General features: G+C 45.9%; 1 protein-coding gene across 2 annotated transcripts in view; it reads right to left on the reverse strand.

Annotated features, from left to right (window-relative positions):
* wnk3 (WNK lysine deficient protein kinase 3) overlaps window positions 1-24088 on the reverse strand; it is a 60713-nt gene that overhangs the window by 8032 nt on the left and 28593 nt on the right. Inside the window, exons 8-18 of one of the 2 annotated variants that reach the window (XM_070448074.1) lie at window positions 23772-23890; window positions 23350-23550; window positions 19177-23004; window positions 18680-18723; window positions 18197-18335; window positions 17950-18066; window positions 17596-17697; window positions 10626-10674; window positions 6499-6660; window positions 3904-6107; window positions 3529-3640 (exon numbers count right to left, since the gene is read on the reverse strand). In XM_070448074.1, the coding sequence (XP_070304175.1) occupies window positions 3529-3640; window positions 3904-6107; window positions 6499-6660; window positions 10626-10674; window positions 17596-17697; window positions 17950-18066; window positions 18197-18335; window positions 18680-18723; window positions 19177-23004; window positions 23350-23550; window positions 23772-23890 (7077 nt within the window). Of the gene's footprint in view, window positions 1-3387; window positions 3641-3903; window positions 6108-6498; window positions 6661-10625; window positions 10675-17595; window positions 17698-17949; window positions 18067-18196; window positions 18336-18679; window positions 18724-19176; window positions 23005-23349; window positions 23551-23771; window positions 23891-24088 lie in introns of both variants that reach the window. The other variant, XM_070448073.1, reaches the window with a different exon arrangement.

Genomic DNA, 24088 nt, shown 5'->3' on the forward strand with positions numbered 1-24088 from the left:
AATTGTTGGAAAAATGACTTGTGTCATGCACTAAGTAGATGTCCTAACTGACTTGCCAAAACTATAGTTTGTTAACAAGAAATTTGTGGAGTGGTTTAAAAATGAGTTTTAATGACTCCAACCTAAGTGTTTGTAAACTTCCGACTTCAACTGTATACACACATATGTAGAACAAGTGCACATACACTACATGTCCAAAAGTATGTGGACACCTGCTCGCCAACATCTCATTCCAAACTCATGGGCATTCATATGGAGTTGGTCCCCCCTTTGCTGCTATTACAGCCTCCACTCTTCTGGGAAGGCTTTCCACTAGATGTTCGAACACTGCTGCGGGGACTTGCTTCCATTCAGCCACAAGAGCATTAGTGAGGTCGGCACTGATGTTGGGTGATTAGGCCTGGCTCTCAGTCGGCGTTCCAATTCATCCCAATGGTGTTCGATGGGGTTGAAGTCAGGGTTCTCTGCAGGCCAGTCAAGTTCTTCCACACCGATCTTGAAAAAGCATTTTTGTATGGACCTCGCTTTGTGCACGGGGGCATTTTCATTCTGAAACAGGAAAGGGCCTTCCCCCAAACTGTTGCCACAAAGTTGGAAGCACAGAATCGTCTAGAATTGGCGCAGCGGTCTAAGGCACTGCATCACTAAAAATCCAGGTTCGATCCCGGGCTGTGTCGCAACCGGCCGCGACCGGGAGACCGATTAGGCGAAGCACAATTGGCCCAGCGTCGACTCCTTGTGGCAGCCGGGCGCATGCAGTGTGAAAAGAAGCAGTGCGGCTTGGCGGACTGGTGTTTCGGAGAACACATGGCTCTCGACCTTCGCCTCTCAAAACAAATCACTACATGGCCCCGAGTCCGTACAGGAGTTGCAGCGATGGGACAACACTGTAACTACCAATTGAATATCACGAAAATGGGGAGAGAAAGTACCCAATGTTGTTTTTTAAATAAACAATACAAATATTCCCTTAACTGGAACTATGGGGCCTTAATCCAAACCATGAAAAACGGCCCCAGACCATTATTCCTCCTCCACCAAATTTTACAGGTAGCGTTCTCCTGTTATCCGCCAAACTCAGATTCGTCCGTCGGATTGCCAGATGGTGAAGCGTGATTCATCACTCCAGAGAACGCATTTCCACTGGTCCAGAGTCCAATGGAGGCGAGCTTTACACCACTCCAGCCGAAGCTTGGCATGCGCATGTTGATCTTAGGCTTGTGTGCGGCTGCTCGGCCATGGAAACTAATTTCATGAAGATCCAGACAAACAGTTCTTGTGCTGACGTTGCTTCCAGAGGAAATTTGGAACTCGGTAGTGAGTGCTACAACCCGAGGACAGACAACTGTTACGCGCTACGCTCTTCAGTCCCATTCTGTGAGCTTGTGTGGCTTACCACTTCGCAGCTGAGCCATTGTTGCTCCTAGACGTTTCCACTTCACAATAACAGCACTTACAGTTGACCGGGGCAGCTCTAGCAGGGCAGAAATTTGACAAACTGACTTGTTTGAAAGGTGGCATCCTATGACGGTGCCACGTTGAAAGTCACTGAGCTCTTCAGTACGGGCCATTCTACTGCTAATGTTTGTCTATGGAGATTGCATGGCTGTGTGCTCAATTTTATACAACTGTCAGAATTGGGTGTGGCTGAAAGAGCTGAATCCACTCATTTGGCCATGTAGTGTAAAATGAAAATACACATAACTAAACTACAGTGAAACACACTAATACATACAAGAATAGCAGTCTGGTAAAACAATATAAGCTTATACTGTAAGCTTAACCTTACAAAAGCCTATGCAGGTAAGAAAGAAACAGTATATATATATATATATATATATATATATATATATATATATATATATATATATATATATATATATATATATATATATATATATATACGGTACCAGTCAAAAGTGTGCAAAACTGTCAAGGCAAAGGGTGGCTACTTTGAAGAATCTAAAATGTAAAATATATTTTGATTTGTTTAACACTTTTTTTGGTTACTACATTATTCCATATGTGTTATTTCATAGTTTTGATGTCGTCCCTATTATTCTACAATGTAGAAAATAGTAAAAATAAAGAAAAACCCTGGAATGAGTAGGTGTGTCCAAACCTTTGACTGGTACTGTAGTTACTTCTAAACCCTGTTCTGTACAATGTGCACAATGTATAGTAAATTATGACTGTCATCATAATCTAGGATATCACATACAATACATAACATACTGACAAGCAAATGGCTCATGTAGAAAGTATTTTAAGGAATGTATTGCATCTAAATGTACTGCATACATATGCAGTGATTGCCATGGATTGCCATGACATGTGCCACGTGTGATTGTGAGCCCTCAAAGCATGGTATGTAAGTGAGCCCTCAAAGCGTGGTATGTAAGTGAGCCCTGAAAGCATGGTATGTACACGCCCCTACATATTTATTTGGACAGGGAACCTAAAACTTTCATTTGCCTCTGTACTCCAGCATTTTGGATTTGAGATCAAATGTTTTATGAGGTGACAGTACAGAATGTCACCATGTGATGGTATTTTCATACAAATAAAAATGTGACATTCTGTACAGTTGCCTCATATAAAACATTTGATCTCAAATGCTGGAGTATAGAGCCAAATTAAAAGTTTGAGCTTCACTGTCCAAATAAATACGTAGGGGAGTGTTTGTGTGTACATTATGTGTGTGTCCTTGAACCGTGGTATATGTGCGAGTGTGTGTGGGGTGCTCTTAGCTACTCTGTGCCAGCAGGTGTGGTGAGGGCAGTGTTTGGTGTGTAGGCACTGACTGGGCAGTGGCCTACAGAGCAGAGGGTGGGGCGGGGCTGTGGTGGGCATCCTAGCTCAGGGGCTGCAGATCCAGGTGCACCTCCGGAGTTACAGTAGTAAGCTCATCTGCACCAAGGACATATCACCATCCTGATGATGCCCGTCTCTTCCCTCCTTCCTTCCTACACTCTGTACTCTTTTCCTCCTCATCCCCCCTTCTCTGGCTCCTCTTCTCTATGCTTCTTTCCACTATTCCAGCCTCATGCCAAGGGTGAGTTATCCCCCATGCAAACAAAAAAAAGATTGCCAAAATAAATTTAGTAAAGCCATTCTCCAAAACAAATGAATCCAAACGAGTAATGTATCATGTAGTGATATCATCGACATGACACTATACAACAAAGATAATAACATTACAATAGATACAATTACAGTTACTAATTACTTGTTAAAGAATAAACAATCAAATAATTGCTGTCAAAGATGATCAGAAATAACACAACTAGGTTACACTAAACATACTGTATCTACCCATTTGTATTTGAGATAAACACCCCCACCAACCAACATCCCATTCACCCTCTCTCTCTAAGATCACGCTACCTTGCTGGACTCTGGGCTTCTTGAACGAGCTGGCGGAGTGGCGCAGTTTGCACGCCCAGCTTTTGAATTTGCGAGTCCAGGATTTCTTGCTAACGGGATTTCTGATACTAGGACATGTCAGGTTTAGGCCAAAATATCCACCTCCTGCATTGTGCTGTGGCGGCGATCCAGGGCCCAGGGGGATGGGGTGCAGATTTGGGGGCCACGTAGTGACTTCTCCTGGGGTACTGGTGTCAGAGTGAGGGGGGGCAGCCTGGAGGGGTAGGGGGAGGGGACAGGTAACATAGCGACATGGTAAGAGTTGCTGCCAAAATCGGGGGTAGAGACACTCGGAGAGAAAAAAAAAGAGATGCTGGAATATCATAAACTTACATAACAAGAACCGTAGCATTGAAAAAGACATTCATAAGAACAAGGCAATCGAAGTAGTGATCTTTACATAAAGTTTCAGGTAAAAGTCAATCAAACACTATTCAATGTTTCAATTCAACATCCAGATATGTGGACCTTACTTACAAAAACGGTGAGTTCTCCAGGGATAGGCGGGTGCCCGGCCAAGTCTCCGTGTGGGGAGGCAAGGAGGGAGGAAGCGAGGGAGGCGGAGGAGAGAGACGGGCCGGGCTGCTGCTCCACCGGGTTTGCTGGTGGAGCCTCCTCCCCCACTCCTCTCCCTCTTTCCAGGTCAGGAGAGGTGGAGGAGGAGCGGGAGGTGGTGGAGGAGGTGGTGGAGGAGTGAGGAGAGGTGTCTGAGGAGGACAACACGGGAGAAGGGAAGGAGGAGGGTTGGAGCGAGTGCGGCTCCGAGGATTCATCCCCTCCTGCCGATGTAGACGCTGCTGACACTGCGGTGGCACCTGCGGTAGAAGCCACAGCAGCTCCCCCCGTCACAGCTGCCCCACTACTATACTCCTGATACAACAAGTTCCTCAGCTTTTCATCCAGAGTCTTAATGCGGTTGTCTACAAACTCGATTTTGGGAGGGCCCTCGCTGTCCGACTCGGCCACAGAGGATGGTTGGACTGGGGATGGGGTCAGGGTGAGGGAGAGGGGCAGTAGGGGGGCATCAGAGGTTGTGTTAATGTTGAGGGGCAGAGGGGGCAGAGATACGTCTGAGGAGGGATGTAAAGGGGCAGAGTGACTGCCTGTATCCTCTGTCACACTGTCCTCCTCTGTAGACCTCTCCCACTCTGACTGTTGTAATGACGGCTGCTTCTGGAGAGGAGCCTGCTGGGGCACCTGCGGCTGCTGAGGGTTAACCTCTTGTTGTTTTTGTTGTTGCTGCTGCTGATGATGTTGCTGTACTAGTTGTTGTGTCTGTTCTAGAGGGAGTTGTTGAGCTTGCTGTTGTACCAGTGCCATGTTTAGTGGCTGTACTGATTGTTGTTGGACATACTGTTGGTTCACTGACAGCTGATGTTGCTGCTGCTGTTGCTGCTGCTGTTGTTGCTGTTGTTGCTGCTGCTGTTGTTGCTGCTGTTGCTGGAGCATTTGCTGTTGCTGCTGAATATGCAGTGCTTGTTGCAGAGCTAACTGTTGCTGATGCTGTGGCTGCAAGTCAATCGCTGCCTGTTGCTGTGAAATGACTGGTTGTTTTTGCTGTGGTGGTGGCAACTGGTGTAGCTGTTGCATGTTTAACTGTGCGTTGTACTTTGCATTCTGCATTTGGACAGGCATTTTCTGAGTCTGTTGTAGTGCCAGCGGCAACATCTCTGTCTGTGATTGCAGGGACATACACTGTTGTTGTAATGGCTCTGTGTGACTGAGCTGGGGCTGCAAATGTACCTCAGACTGCTGCTGTTGTGGCTGTAGTTGTTGCAGCATCTGCAACTGTTGAATAGATTGTTGCAATGTGTGTTGCTGCTTCTGCTGCTGCAGTTGTATCTGCTCTTGGTACTCTTGCTGTTGTTGCTGTACCTGTTGGAGTTGCACAGTCATCAGGTGTTGTTGTTGCTGATGTTCTAGGAGCGGTTGCTGCTGCTGTACCTGTTGCACTGTCTGGAGTTGCTGTTGTAACCGGACCTGAGGCTGAGCCTGGGCTGCTATGCACTGCATCTGAGGCAGAGTTTGTTGCTGCTGCTCCAGACCGGCACGGCTAACAGGAGGAGAGGCCACGGCTGCAGCCACAGCCATTGGACGGTGGATTGAGCCAGTGGATGAGTGGTCCCCTCCAGACACACACTGTCCTAGGGTGGCCACCTTTACTACATCCCCCAGGCTTGGTCCTTGGCCCTGGCTCACCATAGAGCCCCCACTAGTAGCTGGGGAGGTCAGAGCTTCAGTTGGAGAGGGGGTGGTAGTGGTCGCGATGGTGGCAGAAGCAGCTACCATGGTAGGGACTGGGAGGTTGGCAGCGGTGGTTGGGATGGAAGATGTTGCTGTGGTGGCACTGGAAGTTTGGTCAATGGAAGCCTGCAGGTCTAGGCCTAGGCCAGCCGAGGCAGCGGGGACTGGGTGTGGGACTGAGGCAACAACTGCACTAGCGAGACTAGACGTCAGGGCGGAAACCCTACTGTCAGAGGCAGCAGAGGCAGTCGTGTCAGGAGCGGGGGCAGCAGAGGCTGGGGGGGCAGACATGGAGGCAGGGGCAGAAACGGTGGAGGCGGAGGCAGGGGGGGAGGAGGCGGTGGCAGGGACACACAGGGTGGACGTGGAGCGGGGAGGAGGAGAGGAGACCATTCCAGCGAAGGAGGAGTCCGATCTCTGGGATCCTCCACCCCCCTCTAAAGTAAGTCGACAATCAGAGCACACAAGACCAGAGAGAGGAGGGACAGAGGTTAAGTTGGTGTTACTCAACAGACAGAACCAAACACAGCTAAGCCGAGCCCAGCCGTACTACACTGGTCTGGTTACGCTTCCACCATAGTTGTTGGAAAAGACAATGCAACAAGACAATATTAAAACCAGCACATGGGAGAAGGGGTTGTAACATTTTCTGTACAGTGCATAGCCCACCTTTGGAGCAGGACACTAACTGCACCGGACAGTTCAGAAAACATTTCAACGCCTGCTGTTTTCGGGGTGGGCTTGGTAGTGGGAAAGGGGTATTGCTGCCCTGTGTTAGATTACTGCCCAGGTGTGTCTTTTATTAACCCAATCATATTGTTACTGTACCTCTGTCATTGTCTGTAGACTGGGGCACCCTGACCTCTCCGGTCGAGAGAGGTGGAGGGGTGGACGCTCCTCCCTGGTTGGACGTGGAGTCTCTGTGTCTGATGGTCTGGTTGATGAAGAACCTCCATCTGCCCACCGGAGACGACTGAGGCGCCCAATCCACTGGAACATAAAATAATATATAAAAAGTCCCACTTTAAACTAACTACAACTTTCAAGGTTCCCTTAAACACTTTATAAAACCTATATAGATGTTTTAGAAATAATTCAGAATCATTAATAATGCTTTATCACAAGGAGCTGCACAACTGGCAGATAGAGAGCGAAATAATATAGAAAAGGTCCCACTTGAATTAACTAACTTTACTTTCATAAACATAAACATATAGATCAGTGGTCACCAACCTTTGCTGAGTCAAGATCACTAAATCAAAATGCAAGCCGAGATCTACTGCTGAGATGTTTTTTTAACATGACTTAAAAAATGTAAGCCTATGCAACATTAACCAATGAAAAACAGTTCTGTAGCAATGATGTTTCTACAGTACGCTATAGGCCCAATACATTATCACTGCATATTGGCTATGCTTGAGTTGCCCTGCCAATGTTGCTCTTCTCAGACCATTTTGAAATTATACTTCAAAATTGTAGGTATATGATCACACTGGTAATAGATAATTTGTTGTATTACTTGTGAGGCACAGCTGAGTGATAATAATAAGCTTTTTTTTACTGGACTGATGGCCTGCATCTGATGGTCAGCCTGAGGGGAGGGAGGCAGCAGTGGTGAGGCTGCATCTCCCCAGACTCACCATCCCCTTCTCTCCGCTGAGAAAAGGGGACACAGTCTTCAGTTAATAACGAAACTTAAGTCGCGCAGCATTATTTCAGCCTCATGCACCAATTCATGTTGTTACTCCTATGACCAGAGCAAGTGAAATATTCCTCAATATTAAAAAAGACACAAGAACGTGCATTTCATGTCTTATAGAACTGTTGAACAAAGTGTTGACAGTGCTGAATAACAACTTAAATATGAACTTACTCATAAAAACAGCAGCTCTTTTCTGTATTCATTGAGTCTCTCTCTAGTCATGCTTTTAAAATCTCACATTATCAACTTTGCGGTGCATTCAACCCTTCTTTTTACACTGTCGTGAGGAAACTGTGCAGACACGGGGATCTGAGCCATCTGATTGGTCAGTGGTAGGCCTATAGGTGCACTTGATTTGCTCTCTGGGCCTGCCAGGCAGGAGGAGTTCTACCTCAGACACATGAAATGGTTAAAAATGGGTTAGGGCATGGTCAAATAATAATCATGAATAATAATAATAATCTAACATGATGTTAGATGGTTCCTAACCCTGAAAGTAGTCTATGGGCCTGGAGAAATCGTAATCCATGGTTTGTTTTCCTTAAACAACCATTTCAAACTTCAGCTAACTTAAGCCACAACTAGCAAAAATGTATGAAAGTAATAGGTGCATGTGACCAAAATCACCTGAAATCAACTTCATATTTACTTAAAGATGATTTGGCCAACAAAAAAAACATGTTCACATGCCCCTATCACTACCATAGATGTATTTGCTAAAGGTGGCTATACTTAGTTGAACTTTGTAATGGATTTAAAGAAAAGCAAACAATGGATTACAATATCTCCTTGCCCATGGACTACTTTCCGGCTGAGGAACCATCTAACATCATGTTGTAAAATAGTAACCTACTCCAAGGGCAAAGCACCAGATGCCATGACCATTTATAGTTCACTTGAAGATGGAGAGAGATAGTATATCATGTCAATCGAACTGTGTAAAAAGTTTGTTGCAATAAAATCAACTACGAAAATGTAAATGGACAATTATGCATTTATTTGATCTTATCTATCTAACCTACATAGGGTCATATAGTATAGGAGGACTAGTGGGGAGGAGGAGGGGCGAGTCCCAAATTGCATTCTATTCCCTATATAGTGCACTACTATTGACCAGGGCCCATAGGGATCTGGTCAAAAGAAGTGCACTATATAGGGAAATGCAGTGCATTCGGAAAGTATTCAGTCCGCATCACTTTTTCCAACATTTTGTTACGTTACACCCTTATTCTAAAATTGAAACAATTTTTTCCCCCTCATCACTCTACACACAATACCTGATAATGACAAAGTGAAAACAGGTTTTTAGAAATGTTTGCACATTTATAAAAAACAAAACAGAAATATTTTACATAAGTATTCAGACCCTTTACTATGAGAGTTGAAATTGAGCTCAGGTGCATCCTGTTTCCATTGATCATCCTTGAGATGTTTCTACAACTTGATTGGCGTCCACCTGTGGTAAATTCAATTGATTGGACATGTTTTGGAAAGACACACACCTGTCTATATAAAGGTCCCACAGTTGATAGTGCATGTCAGAGCAAAAACCAAGCCATGCGGTCGAAGGAATTGTTCGTAGAGCTCCGAGAAAGGGTTGTGTCGAGGCACAGATCTGGGAAGGGTACCAAAACATTTCCTGAGCATTGAAGGTCCACAAGAACACAGTGGCCTCCATCATTCTTAAATGGAAGCAGTTTGGAACCACCAAGACTCTTACTAGAACTGGCCGCCAGGTCAAACTGAGCAATTGGGGGAGAAGGTCCTTCGTCAGGGAAGAACCTGATGGTCAAGAACCTGATGGTTAATCAGACAGAGCTCCAGTGTTCCTCTGTGGAGACAGAACCTTCCAGAAGGTTAACCATCTCTGCAGCACTCCACCAATCAGGCCTTTATGGTAGAGTGGCCAGATGGAAGGCACCCCTCAGTAAAAGGCTCATGACAGACCGCTTAGCGTTTGCCAAAAGGCACCTAAAAGACTCTCAGACCAGGAGAAACAAGGTTGAAAGCAAGATTGGACTCTTTGGCATAAATGTCAAGCGTCACGTCTGGAGGAAACCAGGCACCGCTCATCACCTGGCCAATACCATCCCTACCTACGGGGAAGCATGGTGGTGGCAGCATCATGCTGTGGGGATGTTTTTCAGCGGCAGGGACTGGGAGACTAGACAGGATCGAGGGAAAGATGAACGGAGCAAAGTACAGAGATCCGTGATGAAAACCTGCTCTAGAGCGCTCAGGACCTCCTACTGGGGCGATGTCAGCCAAGACAACACAGGAGTGGTGTTACGGATACAGGTATCCTGTGTGTATTTGTTTTCTCAGTCGCCAATCAGTGACCAATCTGAAGACACACCTGCTCCTTTTCCCTTACCCAATCACATCCCCTTTCCCTTGGTTTAAAAGAAACTCAATCAGTTGTCTCTGAAGCTATCTCTTTTGTTTTTGCGCCTACATGTCACATTTGTCCGATATTATGTGAGTATGTATTGTTGTGGTGTATGACTGTTTGTTTGTTGGTGGGAAAAGGGGATGCCAAGTCACCCATGGGCATACATTACCCGTAGGAAAACTTTGTCTAAGTACCCTAGTTAGAACTGGGTGGACCACCCACTGTATTATATTGGTTAGTTAGCTAGCTGTTCATGAAGCAGGCTAGACTAGCTTAGGGTTTAAAAGAAATATGAGTTCTTTCCTTGGGTCCAGCTCAGCCGTCCCACCCCATTACCGTGTGTTTGAACAATAAACCTTAAGTGTTTGACGGTAGATTTAGGTTGTCTGTTGTTTTTAGTTCTCACTGTTCCTTTTCACTGTTATGATTTGCATGAGATATGTTACGGGTCTCGTTTCCATCCCCCCTAGACTGCAGGGCCAAAGGGTTTTGTAACAAGTAGCTTCGGGACAAGTCTCTGAATGTCCTTGAGTGGCCCAGCCAAAGCCCGGACTTGAACCCGATCAAACCTCTCCGGAGAGACCTGAAAATAACTGTGCAGCCAACCTGACAGAGCTTGAGTGTCATACCCAAGAAGACTTAATCACTGCCAAAGGGGCTTCAACAAAGTACTGAGTAATGAATGCTATGTAAATGTGATATTTCCGGGGGTTTTTTCATTAGCAAAAATGTCTAAAAACTTTAATACATTTTAGAATAAGGCTGTAATGTAACAAAATGTAGAACAAGTCAAGGGGCCTGAAAACTTTCCCAATGCACTGTAGTTGCCATTTTGGACAAAGCCAGGGAGGGGTAACTCACTTGCTGTGCCTGTTGGAGTGCTCACATGCAGCTGTTCCATAGATCCAGTCTGGACAGACAACAGGAAAACACAGAACAGACGACGTTAACATACATACAGGCTGAATGACATTGTAATCAATCCAATTAGCTATGGTTGCTCCATTACATTAGCTATGGTAAGGGCCTCTGTATGTTCTCCATACACCATTACATTAGCTATGGTAAGGGGCTCTGATAATGTTCTCCATACACCATTACATTAGCTATGGTAAGGGCTCTGTATGTTCTCCATACACCTATTACATAGCTATGGTAAGGGGCCTCTGTATGTTCTCCATACACCATTTACATTAGCTATGGTAAGGGCTCTGTATGTTCTCCATACACCCATTCTACTAGCTATGGTAAGGCCTCTTGTATGTTCTCCATACACCCATACATAGCTATGGTAAGGGCCTCTGTATGTTCTCCATACACCATTACATTAGCTATGGTAAGGGCCTCTGTATGTTCTCCATACACCATTACATTAGCTCTCTGAAGGTTCAGCATTCACCATAACATAGGACATGGCTACTGACATATTGTTTCCATAACGATAAAATAAAATTACCAGACAGACAGTACTTTACATGGACCTGTTTTCAAGGCACCATAATATGGAGATCAGGACATGCTTTATCCTTGGCTGTACACTGTAAGATTGCACTGTAAGATTAAGATTAGAAAGGAGCCAAACAGACATTACATAAGGATATCGGAGCTACGTCCCAAAAAGCATCCTATTCCCTTTATATTGTACTACTTTTGACCATGTAGGGCAGGGGTTCTCAAACTTTTAGGGGCCCAGGACCCCTTTTGTGATAGCAAATTCTTCAGGGACATAATCAGAACACAACTTGAGTGAGATTAAAAAATGTAATTAAATAAAAAAATACAATAAGTTTTACTATAACTTCTGCATGGCTGGACGAACCAAGTCTTAGGCCCAGGGAATTAACATTTTAAAATCCAGCCTCTTGGCATCGGAGAGAAAAATGTGTTGTTTTCAAACTAATTTCCTGCAATTCCACACATTTTGTCATTGGGCAGAGAAACTGTTCAGTTTTAAAACTTAACCTCTACTATTACAGTGAAAAATACCATGCCATTGTTTGAGGAGAGTGCACAACAACAAAACATTTTTATCACGGCAACTGGTTTGATACATTCACCTCTGAAGGTAAATAATGTACTTACATTCAGTAATCTTGCTCTGATTTGTCATCCTGAGGATCCTAGAGATAAAAGGTAGCATAGTTTTGTTTGATAAAATCTATTTTTATATTCAAATGTAGGAACTGTGTTCTACAGTTTGAACCCCTGCCGTCTCTGGCCCCACATTCACCCCGCCCGGCCATCTAAATGTGTGAAGCTAATTATCCACCATGTATGACATTCCTGGGAGTGTGTAAACTTACAAAAATGCTATGGTAATAAAAAATGTATGTTCTCTATAGTTATGTACTTGAAAATGTATCAATTGACCAATTCGACTGATTTGGAATAACTCCTGGCAGACTTGATACAAAATATAGTGTAGTAATGTAATGCTTCACTGAATCAGTCTGAAACTTTGCACACACCCTGCTGCCATCTGGTGGCCCAAATCTAAATTGATTTGGTCAGAAACAGACTCCATGAAGGTGGTATGAGGGCCCGACGTCCACAGGTGGGGGTTGTGCTTACAGCCCAACACCGTGCAGGACGTTTGGCATTTGAGCACACACATGCACATTTGTGGCCTGCTGGAGGTCATTTTGCAGGGCTCTGGCAGTGCTCCTCCTTGCACAAAGGCGGAGGTAGCGGTCCTGCTGCTGGGTTGTTGCCCTCCTACGGCCTCCTCCACGTCTCCTGATGTACTGGCATGTTTCCTGGTAGCGCCTCCATGCTCTGGGGACACTACGCTGACAGACACAGCAAATCCTTTTTGCCACAGCTCGCATTGATGTGCCATCCTGGATGAAGCTGCACTACCTGAGCCACTTGTGTAGGTTGTAGACTCCGTCTCATGCTACCACTAGAGTGAGAGCACCAGCCCAGCATTCAAAAGTGACCAAAACATCAGCCAGGAAGCCATAGGAACTGAGAAGTGGTCTGTGGTCAACACCTGCAGAATCACTCCTTTATTGGGGTGTCTTGCTAATTGCCTATAATTTCCACCTTTTGTCTATTCCATTTGCACAACAGCATGTGAAATTTATTGTCAATCAGTGTTGCTTCTCTAAGTGGACAGTTTGATTTCACAGAAGTGTGATTGACTTGGAGTTACATTGTGTTGTTTAAGTGTTCCCTTTATTTTTTTGAGCAGTGATATATATACAGTGGGGATACAAGTATTTGATACACTGCCGATTTTGTAGGTTTTCCTACTTACAAAGCATGTAGAGGTCTGTAATTTTATCATAGGTACACTTCAACTGTGAGAGACGGAATCTAAAATAAAATTCCAGAAAAATGACATTGTATGATTTTTTAAGTAATTAATTTGCATTTTATTGCATGACATAAGTATTTGATCACCTACCAACCAGTAAGAATTCCGGCTCTCACAGACCTGTTAGTTTTTCCTAAGAAGCCCTCCTGTTCTCCACTCATTACCTGTATTAACTGCACCTGTTTGAACTCGTTACCTGTATAAAAGACACCTGTCCACACACTCAAATCAAACAGACTCCAACCTCTCCCACAAAGGCCAAGGACCAGAGAGCTGTGTAAGGACATCAGGGCTAAATTGTAGACCTGCACAAGGCTGGAGGGGCTACAGGACAATAGGCAAGCAGCTTGGTGAGAAGGCAACAACTGTTGGCGCAATTATTAGAAAATAGGAAGAAGTTTCAAGATGACGGTCAAATCACCCTCGGTCTGGGGCTCCATGCAAAGATCTCACCTCGTGAGGCATCAATGATCATGAAAGTGAGGGATCAGCCAGAACTACACGGCTGGACCTGGTCAATGACCTGAAGAGAGCTGGGACAACATCTCAGAGGAAAACCATTGTAACACACAACACCGTCATGGATTAAATCCTGCAGCGCACGCAAGGTCCCCTGCTCAAGCCAGTGCATGTCCAGGCCCTTCTGAAGTTTGCCAACTGACCATCTGTGGATATCCAGAGGAGGAATGGGAGAAGGTCATGTGTCTGATGAGGACAAAAATAGAGCTTTTGGTCATAACTCACTTGCCGGTTTTGGAAGGAAGAAGCAAGATGAGTACAACCCCAAGAACACCATCCCAACCGTGAAAGCATGGAGGTGGAAACATCATTCTTTGGGGATGCTTTCTGCAAAGGGGACAGGACGACTGCCCGTATTGAGGGAGGATGGATGGGGTGCATGTATCGCGAGATCTTGGCCAACAACCTCGCTTCCCTCAGTAAGAGCGATTTGAAGATGGTCGTGGCTGGGGTCTTCCAGCATGAACGCACGCCGAAACACACACCAGGGCAACTAAGGAGTGGGCTCCCGTAAGAAGCATCTCAAGTCCTGGAGTGGCCTAGCAGGTCTCCAGAACCTGAACGCCAATAGAAAATCTTTGGAGGGAGCTGAAAGTCCGTATTGCCCAGCACAGCCCCGAAACCTGAAGGATCTGGAGAAGTCTGTATGGAGGAGTGGGCCAAAATCCCCTGCTTGCAGTGTGTGCAAACCTGGTGAAGAACTACAGGAAACGTATGATCTCTGTAATTGCAAACAAAGGTTTCTGTACCAAATATTAAGTTCTGCTTTTCTGATGTATCGAATACTTATGTTATGCAATAAAATGCAAATTAATTACTTAAAAATCATACAATGTGATTTTCTGGATTTTTGTTTTAGATTCCGTCTCTCACAGTTGAAGTGTACCTATGATAAAAATTACAGACCTCTACATGCTTTGTAAGTTGGAAAACCTGCAAAATCAGCAGTGTATCAAATACTTGTTCTCCCCACTGTATATACAGTTGAAGTCAGAAGTTTACATAAACTTAGGTTGGAGTCATTAAAACTAATTTTTCAACCACTCCACAAATTTCTTGTTAACAAACTATAGTCTGCTAAATGACTTAAATGTAAATGTAAATGTAAATGTTTTAGCAAGTCGGTTAGGACATCTACTTTGTGCATGACACAAGTAATTTTCCCAACAATTGTTTACAGACAGATTATTTCACTTATAATTCACTGTATCACAATTCCAGTGGGTCAGAAGTTTACATACACTAAGTTGACTGTGCCTTTAAACAACTTGGAAAATTCCAGAAAATGATGTCATGGCTTTAGACGCTTCTGATAGGCTAATTGACATTATTTGAGTCAATTGGAGGTGTACCTGTGGATGTATTTCAAGGCCTACCTTCAAACTCAGTGCCTCTTTGCTTGACATCATGGGAAATTCAAAAGAAATCAGCCAAGACCTCAGAAAAATAATTGTAGACCTCCACAAGTCTGGTTCATCCTTGGGAGCAATTTCCAAATGCCTGAAGGTACGACGTTCATCTGTACAAACAATAGTACGCAAGTATAAACACCATGGAACCCAACAGCCATCATACCGCTCAGGAAGGAGACGCACATTCTGTCTCCTAGAGATGAACGTACTTTGGTGCAAAAAGTGCTTGTCAATTCCAGAACAACAGCAAAGGACCTTGTGAAGATGCTGGAGGAAACAGGTACAAAAGTATCTATATCCACAGTAAAAAGAGTTCTATATCGACATAACCTGAAAGGCCTCTCAGCAAGGAAGAAGCCACTGCTCCAAAACCGCCATAAAATTCCAGACTATGGTTTGCAACTGCACATGGGGACAAAGATCATACTTTTTGGAGAAATGTCCTCTGGTCTGATGAAAAAAAATAGAACTGTTTGGCCATAATGACCATCGTTATGTTTGGAGGAAAAAGGGGGAGGCTTGCAAGCCAAAGAACACCGTCCCAACCGTGAAGCACGGGAGTGGCAGCATCATGTTGTGGGGGTGCTTTGCTGCAGGAGGGACTGGTGCACTTCACAAAATGGATGGCATCATGAGGAAAGGAAAATTATATGGCTCTATTGAAGCAACATCTCAAGACATCAGTCAGGAAGTTCAAGCTTGGTCGCAAATGGGTCTTCCAAATGGACAATGATCCCAAGCATACTTCCAAAGTTGTGGCAAAATGGCTTAAGGACAACAAAGTCAAGGTATTGGAGTGGCCATCACAAAGCCCTGAACTCAATCCTATAGAAAATGTCTAGGCAGAACTGAAAAAGCATGTGCGAGCAAGGAGGCCTACAAACCTGACTAAGTTACACCAGCTCTGTCAGGAGGAATGGGCCAAAATTCATCCAACTTATTGTGGGAAGCTTGTGGAAGGCTACCCAAAACATTTGTATTTCCAAGATTAATCACAATTATAGTCAATGCTACCAAATATATTGATGTATGTAAACTTCTGACCCAACTGGAACTTGTGATGAAGCAGAATAGAAGCTGAAATTAAATCTTCTCTTCTTCTACATTATTCTGACCATATTCATCATTCTTAAAATAAAGTGGTGATCCTAACTGACCTAAGACAGGGAATTTTTACTAGGATTAAATGTCAGGAATTGTGAAAAACTGAGTTTAAATGTATTTGGCTAAGGTGTATGTAAACTTCCGAATTCAACTGTATGTATGTATGTATGTATGTATGTAAATATATATATATATATATATATACACACACACACACACACACACTACATGGCCTAAAGTATGTGGACAACCTTTCAAATTAGTGGATATGGCCATTTCAGCCACACCCGTTGCTGACAGGTGTGTAAAATCGAGCACACAGTCATCCAATCACCATAGGCAAACATTAGCAGTAGAAAGGCCCGTACGTGGCACCGTCATAGGATACCACCTTTCTAACAAGTCAGTTCGTCAAATTTCTGTCCTGCTAGAGCTGCCTCGGTCAGCTGTAAGTGCTGTTATTGGGAAGTGGAAACGTCTAGGAGCAACAACGGCTCAGCCGAGAAGTGATAGGCTTGTACTGGACTGCAGAGTGCTGAAGCGTGTAAAAATCGTCTGTCCTTGGTTGCAACACTCACTACCAAATTCCAAACTGAATCTGGACGCCAACGTCAGCACAATAACTGTTCGTCGGGAGCTTCATGAAATGGGCTTCCATGGCCGATCACCAAGCGCATGCCAAGCGTCGGCTGGAGTGGTGTAAAGCTCGCCGCCATTGGACTCTGGAGCAGTGAAAACGTGTTCTCTGGCATAATGAATCCCGGTTCACCATCTGGCAGTCTGACGGACAAATCTGGGTTTGGCGGATGCCAGGAGGACGCTACCTGCCCCAATGCATTGTGCCAACTGTAAAGTTTGGTAGAGGAGGAATAATGTTCTGGGGCTGTTTTTCAAGGTTTGGGCTAAGCCCCTTAGTTCCAGTGAAGGGAAATCTTAACGCTACAGCATACAATGACATTCTAGACAATTCTGTGCTTCCAACTTTGTGGCAAAAGTGCACAAAGCAAGGTCCATACAGAAATGGTTTGTCGAAGTCAGTGTGGATGAATTTGACTGGGCTGCAAAGAGCCCTGAGCTCAACCTCACTGAACACCTTTGGGATGAATTGGAATGCCGACTGAGAGCCAGTCCTAATCGCCAAACATCAGTGCCCGACCTCACTAATGCTCATGGCTGAATGGAAGCAAGTCCCCGCAGCAATGTTCCAACATATAGCGGAAAGCTTTCCCAGAAGAGTGGAGGCTGTTATAGCAGCAAAGGGAGGGACCAACTCCATATTAATACCCATGATTTTGGAATGAGATGTTCGACGAGCATACTTTTGGTCATGTAGTGTATTTATCTGGACGTGGACCCCCTGCAGTACCTCCACAGCACCCACTTTGAGAACCCAGCAGACCCCACTCTGAGAACCCCTGATGTAGGGAATAGGTATTATGGTGCCATTTGGGACATAACCAATGTTTTCAAACCAGACCTGTTGATGTGCGAGGAGAATTTCCTGAGCTCTCTTGACAATGGACCTCAGCTCTTCCACAAATGTATCTTTCTCTGACTCAAGGACAAAATCCTCCTCCACCTACACAAGACATTACAGATACACAAATTGATACACAATATATATATTTTTAAAACCAAACTCAACGGACCAAACACAGGCTGCATGGCAAACTGGGTGTTAGTCCAAATGAGAATGCTTGCCGCAAAAACCATCATCCCATCCAATATAGAATAATCATATATTCATATCTAATATATCAAAACGGGTAGAAGTTTGCAGTGCAATAATCCCATGCAATGTCCATGTAGAACTGCCTGTTGGTCTAGTCACCATGTAATCTGCGATGTCTTCAGGTGCGTCTCCCTCAGTGTCGAACTTAAAGGTGACCATCTTGTTGCTGTGGGTTTCCAGCTGACACTCCACCATGTTGTCCCCAGAGCCGGACACCTACAGAGCACAGGAAGAGAAACCATGTGGTTCTGTTCAATGTCTTGGACATGACAACTTCTTGGACTTGACAATTTATTGTAAACCTTTTACATCTTGAGAGGGATTCATATTATTTGGGATACTATACCTGGATCATACTCAGTTGAAATGCATGTGATCCTTTTTCTGCCCCCCGATAGGACAATCTCCTCTGAGACTTCACCCTCTCTAGTTTTCCATTGGCTAACAACATCTGTAGATCCCCATCCCCATTGGCTGGAACAGCACTGTGAGAGAGGTGTCAGACAAGCAAGAGTCATGCACAACACGTGAACATTGATGGTCAAATAAATAGTACTCCATGTACAGTAGTGGGCATAGCCTTTTCTAACATGGAGGGCTTGACATTCAAAACAAAAAACAAACGAACAATGACAACCGGTTCCTAGCCCTTCCCCTTGGTCCTAACCTTTGGATGTTTGCAGATCGGAAGGTTCTGGAAAGGTTTAGTGGTGTAGCTTCCACCATATCACTTCAAACATTGATCTGCAAACATTGACCTGATAGGGCCGGGGGCAAGAGCAAGGAAGTAAATTGGGGCTGACGTTGAGAGTAGTGATGTGACACATACCCTGAAGAGGAGTGTCTCTCTGTGCCAGACTGGTTTGGACTCTCCTGTAGAGCCACATAAATACAGACAGACCAACGCACATACAAATACATACCGACATACAGAAAACAGCAAAAACCCACAAAGAAAAAATACATACCAAACCATTAGTTGACTGATACAAATAAAATTGAACAACTGAAATAGGAAATTGAACAAATATGAACCTATTTTAATGTAAGTTAAAGGAAAAAACCCTGGATCTGGTTGATGTAGTACTGGTTAGTTTAAATCAGAACAAATACCATAAAAACGTACTTAGTGTAACTGAGTAAAAGTTACGCTAATCTTCTTCAAAATGAAACAAAAATAATGTGTTTTATTGTGATTCAAAAAGGGTGTGACCCTCGGAATACTCTACTGTATACAGCCTTCTAGAACCGGCTGGATATTGGATGAAGATAGTGGTAGTAGTGGAACAGTATACAGTAGTGGTAGAGTGGCATGCACTTCTGTACCTGAGCAATGCTCAGCAGAGCAGGGTCACAGTCTGGGAGCGAGGTTGAGGTTGGGGGCAGCAGCGAGGGGGCGTTAGAATCAAGGGGCTGGGCAGCAGCGGCGGCAACAGGCGGGAGAGAAGTGGGGCCCGGGGGACCATCAGCCAGGCCATGCAGGGTTAGCTGACTCTCTGGTGGGGTGGGCTGGGTCTCTGGGCCAGGGGTAGCAGGATGGAGGGGTGGCAGGGAGGCAGGGTGGGGGTGAGACAATGTATGAGAATGACTGGGGGGCATCTGTGGAAGAGAAGTAGCCTGGGAAGGATTCAGAGGGGGCTGTTGCTCGGTGGTGGAGTCCGCCAATGCAGCCTCAGCGATCTGGGTCTGGGTGTGTGCCTGAGCTTGCATGGCCATCTGGGTGTGTGTGTGGGTGGGTAGCGGCTGTGTCAGCTGAGCTTGGTGCTGGGGGGATGGTGACGGACCTCCTGCTCCTGCTACTACCTGACTGTACAAGGGTAGGGCTCTAGTCTGAGTCCCGAGCTGGGGCACATTACTGGGGGATGCTGTCTGTGCTGGGTTAACAGTAGGCTGCTGGGGCAACAGATGTGGGGGGATCTGAGGAAGCTGATAAGCCAGTTGACTTGGGTCGGGAATTGAGACTTGCTGATGCTGAGACTGCAGAGCCTGCTGAATTGGGGCTGGGGTTGTCTGAGCCTGAAGCTGCTGTGGCTGTTTCTGTTGTACGACTTGTGGAACCTGTTGCACCAGCTGTTGCTGTTGGTATTGCTCCATGGGAATGGGTTGAGGCAGCATAGATTTAGACTGGGCCTGAGGTATGGGTTGGTTTAACGGCTGCACCACAGCTGGGCTTCCTGTTACTTGCAGCTGCTGCTGTTGTGGCTGTGGGAGAGGCTGTACCTGTGGTTGTAGCTGTACCTGCTGGCCTTGGTTATACACTTGCCCAGTCTGTTGTTGTATGTGTTGAGGCGAAGCAGAGACCAAGGTGGTAGGGTCTATGACTGTGGAGGCAGGGGCCGCCATGACAGTTCCAACACCAACAGATCCAGGAGACAGCATCATCTGCTGGTACTGCACCATGGACTGCTGTTGCTCCAACAGTACCTGCTGCTGCTGTTGCTGTTGTTGGGTAACTTGTTGTGTGATGTCCTGATGTTGTTGTTGCAGGACTGGCTGTATGGCTTGCTGTTGGGTGGGCTGAGGTGCAGTGACATACTGCGGTGCCAGTAGTACAGCTGGAGCATGGGGGCGGTGTAGAGGCTGCGCTAGACCTGGGAGCGGAACACTGGGCTGCACTGGAGACTCGTGCTGGGGTTGGGCTTGGATCTGGCTGTGCATGGGGGTTATTGAGACTGGAGGTTGGGGTTGGACCAGAGCTGGACTCTGCCTCATAGGAGGCATCATCTGAGTCTCAACAACTGCTGGAATCGGAGTCTGATTCAGAACTTGGGTTGGATGCAGATTCTGGGGAGTCTGCTGGATGAGAGACTGCACTGGAGCCTGGGCCTGTATTTGAGCTGGGATCTGATGGATAGCCTGTACTATAAGAGCCTGGGACTGGATAGGGATCGGAGGACTTGGTGCCTGGATCGGGGCCACCACGTGAGGTGGAATCTGGACCTCGATCATCTGGGGCTGGGCTTTGAGTGGAGGCTGGGGCCGGGCCTGGAGTACTGGGACTGGGAAATGGCCCGGGCTCTGAGGGTGAGCTTCATTCTGAGCTTGAATCTGGGCCAGGACTTGGGCATGGGCTTGCACTACAGCCAGTGGAGCCTGGCTGGGAATCTGTGGCTGAATGGCTACAGGTTTGGCTCCCTGACCCTGGGCTTGGGCAGCCATCTGAGCTTGGACCTGCACGGCCTGTATAACCTCTGCTGCTGGTAGGGTTGGGGCTACAAGGGGGATCTGAGGCGGAGGTTCAACGACAGAGCTCTGATGGCCCTGCTGTTGTTGCTGGACAACATACGCTTGTTGTTGCTCCAGTAATACAGCTTGTTGCTGCTGCTGCTGTTGTTGCTCCAGTAATACAGCTTGCTGCTGCTGCTGCTGTTGTTGTTGTTGCTCCAGTAATACAGCTTGTTGCTGCTGCTGCTGTTGTTGTTGCTGTTGTATCAGCGCTACTTGCTGTTGTTCTGTCACTTGCTGCTGCGTTAGGCTAGCGTGATTAGTTGGAAACATAGCAGTGTTTTGCTGTTGTTGTTGTTGTTGCAACAAACACACATCAATTTGTTGCTGTTGAATCAAAGCTTGCAACTGCTCACATTGTTGCTGAATCAAAGTGGTCTCTTGTTTCTCGCTTTGTTGTAATTGAATATTGGCGATTTGCTGCTGCGATTGCCCAGTCTCTTGCTGTTGTTGAATCGGTTGCTGCTGCTGTTGCAGTCTCTCTGCTTGTTGTTGTTGTAGCAACGCCTGCTGTTGCCGTTGTTGCTCGATCTGTTGTTGTAACAAAGCATGCTGCTGTTGTAGCTCCAGCTGCTGCTGCAGTTGTGCCTGTTGTTGCTGTTGCTCCAATTGCTGCTGCTGTAAAACTGCTCGTTGCTGCTGAAGCTGTTGCTGTTGTAGCAGGGCTTGCTGTTGTTCCAACTGTTGCTTTAGCACAGCTTGCTGTGAGTCGATTGGATGACTGACGACCGCCTGTTGTTGTAGTTGGGTCGGTTGTTGCAGCACAGCTTGCTGTTGTTGATGCAGTGATTGCTGCTGTTGTAGATCCATTTCCGGTTGTTGTTGGATCTGGCTCGCTTGGTGAGCCTCCAGTTGTTGTTGCTGCTGTAGGAGCACTTGCTGCTGCTGTTGCTCGAACTGCTGCTGTTGTAACAGCGCTTGCTGTTGCTCCAGCTGTTGCTGCTGTAGTTGCGCCTGTTGTTGCTGTTGCTTTAAGGCTTGCTGTTGCTGCTGCTCTTGTTGCTGCTGCTGTAACATCGCTTGCTGCTGCTGTTGCTCAAATATTTGCTGTTGTAACAGCGCTTGCTGTTGCTCCAGTTGGTGCTGTTGTAGTCGTGCCTGTTGTTGCTTTTGTAGCAACGCCTGTTGCTGCTGTTGCTCAAGCTGCTGTTGTATGTACACTTGCTGTTGTTGTTCTAGTAACATCGCTTGTTGTTGTTGCTGATGTTCAATCTGGTGCTGCTGGTGTAGCAACAATGTTTGCTGCTGTTGCAGTTGTTGCTGCTGTTGTAGGTCGTTTAGCGGTGGTTGCACATAGGCTTGGGTTTGATCCACTTGCTGTAATGACAATGCCTGTTGTTGTTGCTGCTGTTGGTCCATTGATTGTTGTTGTGGTAGTAAGGCCTGCTGCTGAGGATGCTGTTGCTGCTGCTGCTGAACCAAAGCTTGCTGCACATACACTTGCTGCTGAAGCTCAGTAGTTTGCTGCTGTTGGATTGCTATAGTCTGCTGCTGTTGTTCTATATGTTGCTGTATCAGTACCGCCGTCTGGGGAATTACATTGGCCTGTTGTTGTTGGTGTAGTTGTTGCTGCTGAAGCAGGGTGGTTTGTTGAGCCTCCATTTGCTGCTGCTGTGGCTCCATCAGTACCTGCTGTTGTTGAACAATGGTCTGCTGTTGGGTAATCATGAAAGGCTGTGCTTGCTGGGTTAAAGGCTGGGGTGTCATCTGGATGTCAGAGGCCTGCATGATGTTAGGGGTGACATTGGCCTGGGTCTGTTGTGGGAGAGGGACCATGGCCTCCATGCCACCAACTCCCACTAGTCCTGTTGGGTCTCCCACTGAAATGGGAGCTGGAAGAATGTTAAGCTGTGCTTGGGGCGAGACTGGGGTTGCGCAGGACTGGGAAGGGGCCATTGGTGCGATCTGTGATCCATCTGAATGGTATGACTGAGATGGTGTGAAGATAACCATCATGGGGTGACAGGGACATGGTCAGATGGAGTTATGGTGAGAGGGCAGGTAGGGGGAGATTGAGGTAAAGAGAGGAGGTAAGAGTAAGCATTGGATAAAGGGTAGGCATTAATTATCAAAGGACTGCACACATTCTATAGAGGACATGAAAGCATTGTCATGATCAAGATTGTTATCGTTTTTATTATCGTTAAAGCACATCTGATAAAATAGTTACGTGAATTGATTAAAAGCTATTCGGAATATATCAAGGTTCAAACTTGTTTTGTCCAGTAGAAAAGAGATGTTCGAGAGAGTTGAACGGGATCGAGAGCCACTCACCTGAGAATACTGCTGTGGTACACCTGGTGAGACTTGCGTTGCCATAGCAACAGGCTGAACGTAAGTCTGCTGACCAACAGGTGCCCCACCACTGCTTTGACCAATGCACATGGCGGAAATCCCACCACTCTGACCAGTAGGTACGTTCGGAACTCCTCCGCTCTGACCAATCGGGAGCATTTCGTGGTGGGCCAAAATTGCCTAAAAATAGATAACAGACAACACAATTGAGCGTGATTGCAGGGTTGGAGATAAGATATCAATCTCTTTGTAAACTAGATTTTCCAAAACAGGAACAACCATAATATGATGTATGTTCCAAATGGCACCCTATTCTCTACATAGTGCACTACCTTTGGCCCTGGTCAAAAGTAGTCCACTACACAGGGAATAGGGTGTCCTTTGGGATACCATATACTCACCGAGGCAGCAGCAGGGAGGCTGGGTTGAGAGAGCACGTATGACTCCCCTTGCTGAGGGTATGCCTGGCTCTGGCCACTGGCATAGGATTCACAGCTAGCTGAGCCAATGCTCTCACCTCCTGGAGTAAATACAAGGGCAAGAGTAAAATAGGAGTCTAGACAAACACTACTTTGGGGATAAGGAAAATAATATCATTATATCCTATTCTAGGACTGTCCGCAACCAAATAATATGTTTATCTTAATATTCCACTTTGTTTCTGATATCTACCCCAGCACAGTCAGTACGTAGGGAAACACAGTATACAGTCTTACAC

Source organism: Salvelinus sp. IW2-2015, linkage group LG17 (genome assembly GCF_002910315.2).
Source record: "Salvelinus sp. IW2-2015 linkage group LG17, ASM291031v2, whole genome shotgun sequence".
Taxonomy (NCBI): Eukaryota; Metazoa; Chordata; class Actinopteri; order Salmoniformes; family Salmonidae; genus Salvelinus; species Salvelinus sp. IW2-2015.